At 48.7% G+C, this 14,248-nt stretch overlaps 1 protein-coding gene across 2 annotated transcripts; it reads left to right on the plus strand.

Moving 5' to 3' along the window:
• Positions 1–3,774: 3,774 nt before the first annotated feature.
• Positions 3,775–14,095, plus strand: JOSD1 (Josephin domain containing 1). Of its 2 annotated transcripts, none has more exons than XM_044677559.1 (4): positions 3,775–4,481; positions 10,763–10,891; positions 11,071–11,265; positions 11,854–14,095. In XM_044677559.1, exons 1-4 carry the CDS (start codon positions 4,297–4,299, stop codon positions 11,951–11,953), a joined length of 609 nt encoding a protein of 202 aa, XP_044533494.1. In that variant the 5' UTR covers positions 3,775–4,296; the 3' UTR covers positions 11,954–14,095. The 2 variants fall into 2 exon arrangements, with proteins under 2 accessions (XP_044533494.1, XP_044533495.1); XM_044677560.1 differs by having other exon boundaries at positions 11,131–11,265.
• Positions 14,096–14,248: the final 153 nt, after the last annotated feature.

Genomic DNA, 14,248 nt, shown 5'->3' on the forward strand with positions numbered 1-14,248 from the left:
ATATATATATATATATATATATATATATATATATATATATGAAAGAAGGGGACTGCCCAATGTTTTTTTTGTGTAAAAAATCACCAAGTATTTGGTTTTCTTTTGTTGTAAAAATTGTTGCCATTTCCCACCCCCCTTGTGTTGATGTATATACCCTTCATTTTATTGTGATTGTAAATTTATTTATGTTTATTATGATCCATTGGGGAGACTGGACTCCCAAAGGATCACAGGGGGGAATATGCATTTTAAAATGGCTCTGAGTCCTGGGAGACTACATCTCTTTGTGGGAAGTGTCTGAGGAAAGTATAAGAAGAAGAGAGAGTGAGAGTTTTGGTGCCTTTTTACCCCAGAGTGCCCTCCACCCCCACCCCACCCCCCTGAGGATGGAGGAGTACTTCTGGAGAGCCTAATTTCCCTAACCTTTCTTTACTTTTACTACCTAAATAAAACCTAGTTAAATACCCCCAGAAACTAGCCTGACTTTTTTCAACCTCAAGATACTAGCCTACCCTCCAAAGGGCTCAATTTCCCACCAGGGCTGGGGGCTTCCCCAACTACCTTCATTCCCTTCCTCTGGCTTCCCTACTTTCTATTCCCTTCCTTTCTCCCATCCTTCTTGCTTCCTTCTTTCAACCAAACAGGGTCAAACTAAGAGCTGGGCTTACTGAGAAAGGACTTTAATACAATGGGAAAAGCTACTAAGACAAATAAGTGTACTCAACATTTGACTATGTCTACCAGTCCCACCCAAACTGGGGTCACCAAACAATTCAAGGTCTATTGTTCAGTCTGAAACAGGTGTGCCTGGTATTTCCTTCAGGGTGAGTTCTCAAGGGGCAGGGGCAAATTTGAAACTGGCAGAAGACCCTGTTGACAGATCAATGCTGTGAATTGGTTCTAAGTCAGAAGAGTGGCGAGGGCTAGGCAATGAGAGTTAAACGGCTTGCTCGTGGTCACACAGCTAGGAAGTGTCTGAGGCCATAGGACCTCCAGTCTCCAGTTCTGGTTAAGCTACCCTGCTTGTCCCTACTAGTTTCTTTCTATGACTGTATTTTCCCACTAGAATATAAGCTCCTTGAGGTAGGAACTGTCTTTTTTTGCTTGCCTTTTTGTCATAGCACAGTAGCTGGCATATATTAAGAGCTTAATAAATGCTTTATCTAATAAATTCAACTTTCTGCCACATGGCAACCCTTTGAAGACTTGATTACAGCTATCATGTTCCTCCCAATTCTTTCTCTAAGATAAACATCCACAGTTCTTTCATTTATGCCCTTCTCTTGAGGCTGCCTAGCCTAGGTATGTCCTTCCTGTGTGACTGAGACTGTCTGCTTCAGTTTTCTCAACTGGAAAATGGGGATAATAATATCTGCTTCCCAGGGCTGTTGTGAGGATCAAATAAGATAGCATCCAAAAAGTAGTCTGCAAATCTGAAAAACCCTCTAGAAAACTTAGTCTTGCTATCATTAGTCCTAAACAATGGTGCCCAGAATTGAATATGGCAGAGGCCATTCCAGATGGGCAGGGCAGACAAAGGGGCAGCAGCACCATCACTGCCTGCCTCTTTCCTGACACTCGACCAAAAATCTAGCCCTAAGGTAAAAGTGATGCCCAGCAAGGGTCACGGGTCAAGTGTTTCAAGCCCCAAGGAGGCTAGAGTATTGGGACTGCAGGAGAAGGGAAGGAGAATGGGGGGAAAGGGTGGAAAGGGGTGAAGAGGAAGGAAAAGAGGAGGAAGGGAAGGAGGGAGGCGAAAAAGAAGAGGAAGAGTAGGGAGGGGTGAGATAAGAGAGGTGGGGATGATGGAGGAGGGAACGAGGAAGGAAGGTCCAGGGAGAGAGAACTGAGACAGGGAAGAGTGAGATAAAAGAGGAGGGAGGGTAGGAGGAGGAGAGGGGAAAGAGGGATGAAAGGGAAAGGAGGAGGAAGAGAAGACTAAAGATGGGGAGAAGGGGAAGAAGAGGGAGGGAAGAGGAGAAGGGAGGGTGGAAGAGGAGGAGGAAGAGAGATGGAGGAGGGGCGGATAGCCCCGAGCTTCCTTTTTCCCTCCTCCCACATCCTCTTCGCCACGCTGACGCTGACGTCTCACGCGCGTGTCCGCTGCTGCCGGCGCGCCGGGACGTGCGTGCGTCGACGTGACGTTCTTTGTCACAAGGTGCAGGCTAGGGAGGGCGGGGCCAAGGGGCGGGGCCCGAGGCCGCCCGAGCGAAGGGGAGAGGGTGTTTCCCGAGCACGCGCCTCCGGGCCAGGGCCGGTGACGTCGAGCACGAGAACGCGCGCGCGTCCCCGGTGCTCGCTCCCTGCTCCTGCTCCTCCTCCTCTCCCACTCCCCCCAGACTGTGCTGAGGTCGGGGCCGGGTCCCGCGGCGGAGGTGAGTGTGGGGGACGCGGGCAGCGGGCCGCGGCGGAAGGGGAGCCCCCTCCAGCCTTCTGCGCCCCCCAAACCCATCTAGAGGGGACGGGAGGCTTCGGAGAGGAGGGGGCTCAAGATGAGGGGATCCCTTCTTATAAATCTCTTGGGGGACTGAGGAACGAAAGGATCCCCCCTCGAAGGCCCATGGGGGCCAGAGTACGACAGAATCCCCTGTCTGTGGGCTCTTGAGGGGTCAAGGATGAGGGGATCTTCCTCTGTGGCTCGTGGGGGCTGAGGTCGAACAGACCTCCCTCTGTGGGCTCATAGATGGCTCAGGACAAGAGGTTCTCCCTCTTTGGGTTCTTGGGGATAACGAAGATGTTGAGATTCCCCTTTGGGGCTGAAGACGACGAAGGAGTCCCCACCCTGTGGGCTTATGGACCGGATGAGAGGATCCCCTCAGTGGGTCTTGGGGAACCGAGGGCGAAAGGACTTCCACTCTGTGGGCTTGTGGGATTGCTGAGGATTGAGGGGATACCTTCTGAAAGCTCACAGGGGGCTCAGGATGAGAAGATCTCTCTATGAGGACTCAGTCTCTAAGGGCTGGGAGAGGAATTGAGGAATGAGGGGATCCCCCTTTGGGGGCCCATAGGGGCTGAGGACAGGGGGAATCTCCCCCTTCTAAGGCTCTTGGGAGGCTGAAGATGATGGAATCCCTCCTTAGAAGAGCTCTGTTGCAGGGTTGAGGACTAGGGAGTCCTCTCAGTCTGTCGTCGTCCCCCCACCCCCCAGGTTCCTTTGGAGGGATTTATGTATTCTGTGGGATTTCCTTCCCCCTTCTAAATTGTGCACCCCCTACGTGTAGCTGAGTTATTTAGGAGATCCTGAAAAGAAAGGGATTCCTGCCCCCCCCCCCAACTCCCCTTTGGCAGCTTTATGCTCTTTGAGGGGTGGAGGCTAAAATGCCTTCTCCCCTTGGGTATCATCCTCATGGCAGGGGCCCTGAACCTTGGAGTGAGAATGATTTCTTCCCTCTCCACCTGGTCCCCATCCCCCGGTAACCGCCTGCTTTACCGAAGGGATCCCTGACCTGGGGATTTCTCCTGCCAATCCTGGGATCTCCCTGCCCAAAACCTTGCCCTAGGGGCAGGGCGTGGGGTTTGCCCCAGCAATCCTGTTAGTTCTTCCTGCTCTCCTACTTCCCTGTTGGGCTTTGTCCCTAGCCCCCATCCCCCTTTCCATCTCTGACCCTGGCTTCTGATCTGTGCTTGGCTTCTGGTCTGTTTGTCTGGCCCTGTTTGCTGGCTTCTGGTCATTTGCAAGCAACTTGTTGTCAGGGATGCTGATTGGAGTTCCTCTCTTCTGCAGGGCCCTAGGAGGAGCCCCAAGGAAGGCATCTCGGTCTCTCCTGGCTGCCTATGCGGCGCTGCCCTCTTCCACCTTGGCATGTGTTGGGCGGCATCTTGCAGCTCCCAAAGGGATGGAGCCCTGCCCCCAAAGGCAAGGGTGCGGTCCCTGAGGCCTTGGGCCACCACCTGCTAGCCTGACCTTGCTCCCTTTCTCATTCACTGAGGGAGATGGAAGAAAAAGAGAGATGTGATCCAGCCCCCTTGGCTGCCTTCAATTGAAGTTCACTTGTTCTCTAAGGCAAGGAAGAAGACAATGGTCCTGGGTTCTGGACATTTTTTTGGTATCCAGCACTTTAGCTGTAGAGATAATGGCAAAATAAACTGAGGCATAAAGACTTATTTTTCTACTGCAAATAGGGTTTTGGAGGGTTTTGTTACTGCTGCTGTTTCAACCTCTTCTCCGAGGGAAATCATGGCCCTTAGAGACTGAGGTGAACCCACCAATTCCAGAAAGATCCAGGAGGCTACGTTCTTCCTTGGAGGGGAAAGGTAGGGAGCTTCAGAGGCCACCTCCTTCTGGAAAACAAAAACATGAGTTGCATGCCATGGAGAGGTGACAAGACCAAATCAGAATCATTAGAACTACCCCAGCCAGCGCCCTCCCAAATCTACCATGAAAAGCAGCGCCGTGAGCTGTGTGCCCTCCATGCACTCAACAATGTCTTCCAGGACAGCAATGCCTTCACCCGGGAAACACTACAGGAGATTTTCCAGAGGTAGGAGGATTACTTTCTCACCTGGGGTTCTTGTCACCTGGATGCTTGGGATTTCTAGTTTTCCTAGGGGAGGGAAAGGAGTGAAGATGTTTCAAATTTCCTTAAGCACATATACACCCCTAAAAATGACCCTCCCTGTCAGAAGACTAAAAGCTGCCCTGCCTGAGGACCAGAGCTCTGCCCTTTGAGTTCCTGTCTTTGGGTGTTTTCAGAGGTCATGAGGATTATTTCGGCAGTTTTTGGATGAACCCCAAGTAACTCTGTCTGTGAGCCTATTAAAGCTTTTCAATTAGAAGGAGCTGGGCCTGCTTGGGAAGCTTAGGGACCCTCTGGGGTGATGGCCTCACACAGAAAGGGGATGCTTTGAGACCTCCCTAGTTCATTCCTTCTGAATTAGAAATGCTGCCTCATGGGGCTGAACTCCAGCTAGGAAGAAGCACCTTCTTTCCAAGCACCATCACCTTTCTCCTAAAAAGCGGTTGCTCTCCATGGGCCAACTACATTTTAATGGGCATAATTATTGTCTAATGTCAACAGTAACTTTATTTGTAGACTACATTGGCAGAGATCTCATTAGCCTGCATCATGGCCATTGGCAGGAGACGAGCAGAATTCCCTCCATTCAGGAGGTAAAATAACTCGCCCCATGATCACATCACAATATATGGAGGAGGAGAGAGTAGGAACTGTTCTGCTCTTGGTCCATGAAGCTGGCCAGTGTTACTGAGCACTTCCTGGTCCAAGTTATTTTGTCAGTAGATACCCCTGGAGGAGGAGAAAATAGATTAGCAGCTGCCTTTCCCATGGAGCTTTTTATTTGGCCCTGGGGAGTGACTGAAAGATTGGTTCTTTACCTCCAGCTATTAAGGACCTGACAGCAGGTGCCTCCAAAGTGGGAAGGAGGCTGTCCTGGCTGTCTGGCCAAGGTGTGTGGGAGAAACCATAGGCCCATTTCCTGTGACTGGAAGAAGAGGCAGGGAAGTGTGAGGGACTCCAGAGTGCATAAGAAAGACATCCCCTTGGAGGGACACTAGATGATGATGAGAGCAGACTCGTGTGAACAAGGTGGGATGCTTTGGGCTTTGTGGCCAGTTGGATGGAGCCTGCTTAAGTTGGACCTTTAAGAAGGGTGGAACATTTCTTACATCCAGAACCCAGTGTGGTCTGGGGTTGCGGGCACAGAAAGTGGAGCATTCAGTGTCTGAAGGGGAAGGAGGCTGAAACGAGGCTGGGGCCAGACTGTGGGGGGCAAAGGAGAGGTAGGCAGGGGAACCACGAAAGGTTGCTGAGCTTCCTAGGGACTGTTGGCATTCGAACCAGAGGTTGAAAAGACCCCAATAAAGGATGATAGGAGAGGAGCTGTGCTGGTGAAATGTTTCTGAAATCATCTGCCTGGGAAGGGAGAGTTGGAGGGCACTGACCCCATCAATCATCGACGCTAACCCCTTCATTTTTATGGAGGAGGAAACTAGGACCCAGCAGGGGAGGGGCTTGGAAAAGAAGAGAAATCTGGAGCTGCAAGGGAGTGCAAAGACTAGGCCAACCCCCTGAGTGTGAAGAGGAGGAAACTGAGGAGAAGAGTTCCAGTGACAGGCCAGCGAGCCTCAGAGGAGGCATCCAGGCCAACCCCCTCCTTTTACAAGGGCAGAGACTAGGACCCAGAGAGCTGAGGGACTGACTCCCAAATGTAAGTGTCTTCCAGGCTTCTCTTCAACCTTTCAGGAGTAGCAGCATTATGAGAGTCTCTTTAGTTTCAAGCTAGCAGAATGTTCTTCACAAGTAGGGGATGGAAGCTTCCTTGATGGGGGCCTTGTGATGTGTTTGGTGACAGCAGGATACTTCCTAGAGGCTAAGCAGGGCAGACAAGTTCTCAGGCTTGTCACACTGACTGGAAGGACTCAGCAGACCCTCTGGCCTGTCAGCCTGAGGGCAGCTGTCCTGGGGGGGGGGGGGGGGGAATTGCCCAGTGCCCCTCTCCTGGAGTGCTTACCAGGGGTTTTCTCTAGCAATAGAGGGCACCTCTTAGAATTGATTCCTGGGCCCCCCAGGCTGTTTGGAGAAGGGACTCCACACCATCCCTAGGACCTGGCTTGGGGCTGAGCCTAGGTGAGGCAGTCCTGTAGGGTTTGAGGTACTGAGCACAGTGCCATACTACCGGATGCTTTTGTCCAGGAATGAGATTGAGGATGCTTCCAGCTGGGCTTGATGAGTCACAAAGCACTCCCTTTGTGGCAAGCCCTGACCTAAGGGCTGTAGGGACAGCAGCAGAAGACGGCGTCCCAGCCCCTGCGGAGCTCTTAATTAGTTGAGCAGATGAATCTTACCTGCAGGAAACATGCAAGGTAGGATATAATTAAGTGTTAGGCTGGGAGTGCAGAAAGAACTCGGGGAAAGGGCTGAGGGACTGGCTCCCAGGTGTAAGTGCCTTCTAGACCTCTCTTCTTTAGCCCTTCGGGGTTAGCAGCATCGTGGGGGTCTCCTTAGTTACAGGTCTAATCTTGGCACTCTTGGGGAAAGCTTTTTGGAGGAGATGAAGATTTAGGTAAATCTGGAAGGAAGTTCAGGACTTGGACAGGTAAGGAGAGCATTCTAGGAACTAGGAAGGGAGCTTGAGGGACAGGGGCAGGAATGAGCCTCGTGTTTATTGAGAGAAATATGGAGGCCAGTTGTCTGCAGATGAGGAAGGCCTGTGAGATCAGGTTCCAAAGGTAACTGGGAGCTCATGACATCCCCTAAAACCCCAGCCTTCTCATTGGACTGCCCAGTGAAAGGCAGTTTAGTGTGCCCAGGAAGGCCTGTCACATCTGGCCTTGACCTGACCACAGCTCCATCAGGCTACTCAAAGAAAGGAACCAGTGCCCACGCCAAGCTCCTGCTTCCAAGCCTAGAGGATAATTAAAAGGGCCTCACCATCCAGCAACCTGCCCCTTTTGTTGCCTTGGCTTTCCATCTCCTGCCCTGTGTGTGCTCTTCATTCCATGGCCATTCTCACATCAGCTTTATCTCCCTTAAGGAAGCTAGCTCAGGCGATGGCTCCATCCTTGTCAATCACTTGATAGATCAATTGTTCCCTCAGCCTCCATGATCCTTCTCACATGACCTTTTATCTGTTTATTTGGAGACCTGTGGTCTTCACTAGCAGGGCAGAGACTTTCTCTTATTGTCTGTGAACTCCCAATTCCCCATCACACTGACCTGCACATAGTAGGTACTTAATTTATTTGAGTTCAATTAAAGATGTTTGGAAGATTCCTCTGGAGGCAGTGTGCAGAGGATGGCCTTAGGAGGCTGTTCCAGTGTAGTAAGAGCCCCCCTTGTCGAGGAAGAGCCCATGGTCATCATGTAGGGAGGACAAAAAGAAGAAGAATCAAATAACCAGAATTGGGGAATCTGGGGGGTGCTGAGAACAGAGACATGCAATAGGTAGACTGACTTTGTATATAACCAAAGTTGTTTTTTTTAAAAACCCTTACCTTCCATCTTAGAATCAATACCTTGTATTTGTTCTAAGTCAGAAGAGCAGCAAGGGCTAGGCATTTGGGGTTAAGGAACTTGCCCAGGGTCACCCAGCTAGGAAATATCTATGATCAGATTAGAATCCAGAACCTCCTGTCTCTAGATGTGGCTCTCAATCCACTGAGTCACCTAGCTGATCCCTAGCCAAAGTGTTCCAAAAACTTAACTATCAAGGTTTGAGGTATCTGATTGATCTGCTGTGAACCACTGGAGTTCAAGAAGGGGAGGGTCAAGGTTAGTACTTTAGGTGGCCACTTTTGCCTGGAGGGTAAATGGGAGTGAGGAAAGACTTGAGGCAGGAATGCTGGTCCTGAAGTGCAGGCATAAGGTGAGGAGGAGAAGTATAAGGCCCTTAGGGAATTTAGAGCCCCATTTTTAGATGGGAGAGTGGAGGTCAGGAGGTGAAACAAAACACAGAGAGGGAAAGAATTTCATTTGGGAGACCAGGCCCACAGAGCAGAGCCTCATACAAGGGAGCTAGGAAGGCAGGCAGTTGAGAGCCCAGTGGTAGACTTTGAATGACATGCCAGAGTTGGGTTTTGCTATCCATCTGTCTTTAGGCTTTTTGTACAAAGAATGTACCTTCCATTTAGACCCAGAGCCTTAGGCTCATTGGTAAGGGAGAGGGAGTTACTACTAACAGAGAAACATCCAAGCTAGTGGATTGCAAGAAGAGCAGGGAATGGAGGTTGGGCTGTAGCATCCCTCCCTCCTAAGGAGAGAGAACAACATGGCAGCTCCATCAAGAGCAAGGTCCCAGTCTGCCACCTCTAGACAAGACAAGCCCTTTTGTTGGCAGTGAGGAGAACTCTAGAAAGTTTTTTTAATTAATTAATTGATTGATTTTTTTTGCGGGTTTCATTTAATAATGAATTTTCCCATAAGTTTTCCAAAGTTATATGATTCATATTCTCTTTCTCCCATCTTCCCTTCCCCTCCCAGAGCTGGCAAAACAATTCACTTTGTATTATCACACAATATATATTCCCATATTATTGATTTTCATAAGTGAATAATCTTATAAAACAAAAACCCCAAAACAAAGAAGTGAAAAATCATCTGCTTTCTTCTGTTTTTCAACTCCAATGGTTCTTTCTCTGGAGGTGAATAGCATTCGTTGTCATAAGTTCCTCAGAATTGTCCTGGATCATTGTATTGCTGAGAGTAGCAAAGTCTATCACAGTTGATCATTCCATACTATTGCCGTTACTGTGTACACATTCTCCTGGTTCTGCTCATTTCACTCTGTATCAGTTCATATAGGTCTTTCTGGAATCATCCTGCTCATTATTCCTTAGAGCACAACAGTATTCTTTCACCATCATATACTAGTTTGTTCAGTCATTCCCCAATTAAGGGATGTCCCTTTAGTTTCCAATTCTTTACCACCACAAAAAGAGCAGCTATAGGGGCAGCTGGGTAGCTCAGTGGATTGAGAGCCAGGCCTAGAGACGGGAGGTCCTGGGTTCAAATCCGGCCTCAGACACTTCCCAGATGTGTGACCCTGGGCAAGTCACTTGACCCCCATCGCCCACCCTTACCACTCTTCCACCAAGGAGCTTATACACAGAAGTTAAGGGCTTAAAATAAATAAATTAATAAATAAAAAGAGCAGCTATGAATATTTTTGACAGGCAAGTAAGTCCTTTCCCGTTTTCTGGAAAGTTTTGAATAAGGGAGTAACACAAACACCTAGTAAAAATATCAGTGTTTGGTATGTAGATGGCAGTGTAGTGGAAAAAAAGGACAAGGATGATTTAACCCAATACATTTCTAATTTTTTATTAAATCACCTAAACTTGAGAGACCCACAATTTTATCAGCGAGGTAGAAGGCAGATATCTTATATATCTTAGCACTTTTGTGTGGTGCATGGTACAGCTTTTTAGTGATCAACCTTATGGAAAAGGGCCTTTCCAAAGTTAGCTATCATAGCCTCATGTGGAGGCCAGGTATGGTGGCATGATGAACAGTCAATTGTGATGAGGCCCACACTTGGAGCTTTTTCAGCTCAGGGTACTTACCTAGCATGGCCTTTTAAAATCCAGGGTCCCCAATATTGAAGGACAAGAAGATAACTTACCATAGACAACCCAAACAGTTAAAATATGTGGAATCACAAGAGCAATTCAAAGTGCTGATGTAGACACCCACTCCAATGAATCTTATCCCTTGGGTGGGGTTGGGGTGGCGGAGTGGTGTCTGGCAGACCATCCTGGCAGGGGATTCTCTATGGCAAAAGAGCCCTTTATGGTCGGTATAATCTCCAGACTGATACTTAAAGGTACTACACTTGATCTTACAGGCCAAGAAGTGATAGACTGATACTAAAGAGAGAGCCCACACCAGAAAACTAGCTTTCTTATGGGATTTAGCTAAATTGCTCTTTGAAGCAGAGTCCAATGATGAAGAGTAATAATGTTCAGGAAACAAGTGTAGGGTTGAGTAAGGTTGAACATCCTCTTTAATATTCAGGGTGGCATTGGGCAAGAAGACACATAATGTGGCAAGGGGGCTAGATTGGGCATCAGGAGAGTGTGTTTGCGTCTGGGCTTTGCTCCTCAAAAGCTTTATGAGCACAGACAGGGCTGGTCCCCTCTCTGCCCTTCAGTTTGGTTACCTGTAAAATGGGAATGCCTATACTCTGGATGGACCTAGATAGTCACGTGTTTGAACCCTCTGTTAACTGTCACTTGGGCACACCTGGGAGGGACCCATTAACCCTATCAGATCCTAAGAGTGAGTCCATCTTCCTCTGTTTGCAGACTGTCTCCAAACACCATGGTGACACCCCACAAGAAGAGCATGCTGGGAAATGGGAACTACGATGTGAATGTCATCATGGCGGCCCTTCAGACCAAGGGCTATGAAGCAGTTTGGTGGGACAAGCGAAGGTAACGGAGACCAGCCCTGGCTGGCTGCAGCCTGACACTGTGTATTTACAGCTTGGTCCCTCTTAAGCCTTAGGACTGATGGCATGAGTGGGAGGTGGATGATTATGGCCATTGAAGTCCAGTAAGCTTGGGGAACAGATGGACTGTTTCCAAGCTTTGCTTCATTTCTTTTTCCTCAGGGATGTCAGTGTCATTGCCCTCTCTAATGTCATGGGCTTCATCATGAATCTCCCCTCTAGCCTCTGCTGGGGTCCATTGAAGCTTCCACTCAAAAGGCAGCATTGGATCTGTGTCCGAGAGGTGGGGGGCACCTACTACAACCTTGACTCCAAGCTCAAGATGCCCGAGTGGATTGGAGGCGAGAGCGAGCTCAGGTGGGCCTTCAGCTTCTTCTGTTGTTGAAGCAGGCCAGTTCTGTAGGTTTGAAGGAGAAACTGGTTTCATTTTTGTTGGGGGGGTCGCGGGGGGGTGGGACAGGACTGACCAAGAAAGGAGAGGGACAGAGTTTCCATGGCTGCCTTTATTTCACTTTCCCCCCTATGCTTTCCATAAGACCATAGAAATAACTTTTAACCCCCTAAACCTTTACTTTCTGTCAGTAACAACTCAAGACAGAAAGGCAAAGGTTAGGCAAACAAGGTTAAATGACTTGCCTAGAGTTACATAGCTAGGAAGTGCATTTGAACCCAGGACTTCCTATCTCCAGGCCTGACGCTTCATCTGCTGGGCCACCTAGCTGCCCACAGAAATAACTTTAAAAAATTAAAGTGGAAGCCTTTTCACTTTTTCATACTCGGCAGGCTGGATGTGAATTTTCATAATACAAATGTCTGCATAGGGCTGAGCATTTGGGGTTCCGGAAGGTACAACAAAGTCCATGTTTTAGGGAATGGGCTGCCTTAAGAGCTTGCCATCATTGCGGCCTTTCTCTTCTTTCTCATTAATTTGCCTTCTTGTCACAGGAAATTTTTGAAACATCAGCTCCGAGGGAAGAACTGTGAGCTGCTGCTGGTCGTCCCAGAAGAGGTGGAGGCCCGCCAGACTTGGAGGGCAGACATGTAACCCAGCTCTGCCTTTCTTTCCCTCTCTAACTCCAAGCCTTCCCCTCCCCTGAGAGCCTTCATAGTGGTGTGGCCTGTTTCACCACAGGTCTCTTCTTCCTGCCCCCACATCTTGTTGGGTTCATTCTTCCCAGACTCTACAGTGCAATAGGTCAGTTATGGGGCAGTCACTTGTTCCTGGAGAAGGAAGAAAGGAAGGAAGGAAGTGAGTGAGTGAGGACACTGTTCACCTTCTCTTAGGCTCCTTTAAGTGCAGAGGAGAAAAGGTGGTCCTAGCATTGACTTCTTCCTTATAAAGGCCATACTTTGGATTTGATACACAACCTTTGCTGGAGTTTACCACCTGCTGCCCCCTATTTGGACATGCTGCCTCCATTTTCCCTTTCCTGTCTAATTTATGGGTCTGAAGATACTCATAAAGCCCAGGTTGACTGACTTGGAGGGCCAGAAGCATAGGGGCCTCTCAGGAAATCATCTCCATAACCCTCCTTAGCAGTGGTACAGCATGCTGAATGATTCTAACCTTCAGCCCCACCTCATCTAAGAGCATATCTCTAAAAGAAAAGAGGCCCATTGTGAGTATTTTTCAAGAGGAAAATTTCTTTATCTTGGGCATTAGCTGAAATGTGTCACATTCAGGAGGGGCAAGGGTTGGGGAGCAATCCATACACTATGGGAGGGGGTAACCTGGCCTTGGGTGTCTGGTTCTATGAAGTCCCCACCATTTCACCACGTTAGAGATGTTTCAGTGGGGAGGAGGTTGTAGGAGAAAAGGAAGAGATGTCTCCAACTTTACCCCAAGGGTCTCAAAAGGATAAGTTTGAGCTGAGAACATTCTTTTCTAAAGGAATTGTAGTCGTTGAGGATGGGAAGAGCACAAAGTGTTGGGAGCTAGCAGAAGGACTGGGAGTGGAGGCAACTCTTAAGAGCCAGAGCCCCCAAATCAGGTAGTGGGAATATTGTGGGGTGTGGCCTTTGACCATCTGCTGACAGCCTTTACAGGTGGCCACTTTTATAATTCTGGAAGATAAGAGCCACAGGCAAATAATGGCTTTTGTTTCCCTCTACCCTGGTTGGTCTTCTGAGCTGTTGTGGCTCCCTTAGAAATGGAGACGAGTGATGGTGCTGACTGGTAAGGGTGAACGCTGCCACATGGGCACACTTCTCTCCAGCAGCAGAACTAGGACCATACGTCAAGCCTGAGCAGGCCAAGCTGGCCTGAGCTATCAGTAGCTTTCTCCCACCTGTGACTGGAGCGCATGTTTACACCAGCACTTCTGCACACTTACCTACAATCCACCAAGGCCATTTTTTTATGCTGAATGATGGCGGCCAGAAAGCAGTTCCTGCATCATCCCCTCCCAGCACTTGGCCGCAATGTCTCCTGCACTGTTTTTCACACTAGTTAGACCTGCTGCTTGGCCCCTTGGGGAGCTCTGTGACCCTGCACGATGACATTCCATTCACCACCACCAGCCAGAAGATTCAGCCAACTTTGGTGGGCCTGTAGGAAGAGCTCTGTCCATGACAGCAAGCCATTTACTGGGAAGGAACCTGCTAGATCCATGCAAATGGCACAAGAGGCCTCATGCACATGGAGTCCACAAGCCAATGGAATATGCAAAGACGCTTTATAAACATTTCAGGGCTGGTTTCTCTGTTCATATCCAATTCTGGTGCTCAGGAACAGGGACCCATGCTGATGCCCAAGGGCATGGAGACCCCTGTCCCTCCAAGGAAGGGGATCTCCAGGCCCTATTGCCCATCAGTGGGCAACCCTAGGCTGTTTATTTTTCTTGCTTCCCTTCTTCCCTTTTGTTGGCCTTGTGCTGGGTTTGTTTACAGAGGATGTATTTTGTTTAACCAAATATTAAAAAAAAAAAAATGGAAAACTCCATAAATAAACCCCATTACTCATCTGTCTGCTTGAGTTCTGTAAGTATGTAAAAGGAAAAAAATAAACCCTTTTCTTTACTGTGTTGTTGATTTCATGTAAAAGGGTTTACCTATCATGGGCAGGACAAGTCTTCCTTGTTGCCCATTTTAAGTCATTACCTTATGCCCCAGTGTGGCCAAAAAGGCTAAAAGTAGACCCTGCTTTATAGGCTCGGGTCTAAACTCAAGTCTTCCGAGTCCTAACCCAAGTGGACTTGTTTCCTTATTTGCAAAATAAGGGGAGATAGCATTTCCCATGATCCTTTTCAGGTGTAAATCTTATGGTCCTAATTTATTAAAAATTTAGATTCTTAAGAAGTCAGGTGATAGTAGAATCCCTTCCAGTTGTGACTTCCCATTG

The sequence above is a fragment of the Gracilinanus agilis genome, chromosome 5 (assembly GCF_016433145.1).
Source record: "Gracilinanus agilis isolate LMUSP501 chromosome 5, AgileGrace, whole genome shotgun sequence".
NCBI classification, from domain to species: Eukaryota; Metazoa; Chordata; class Mammalia; order Didelphimorphia; family Didelphidae; genus Gracilinanus; species Gracilinanus agilis.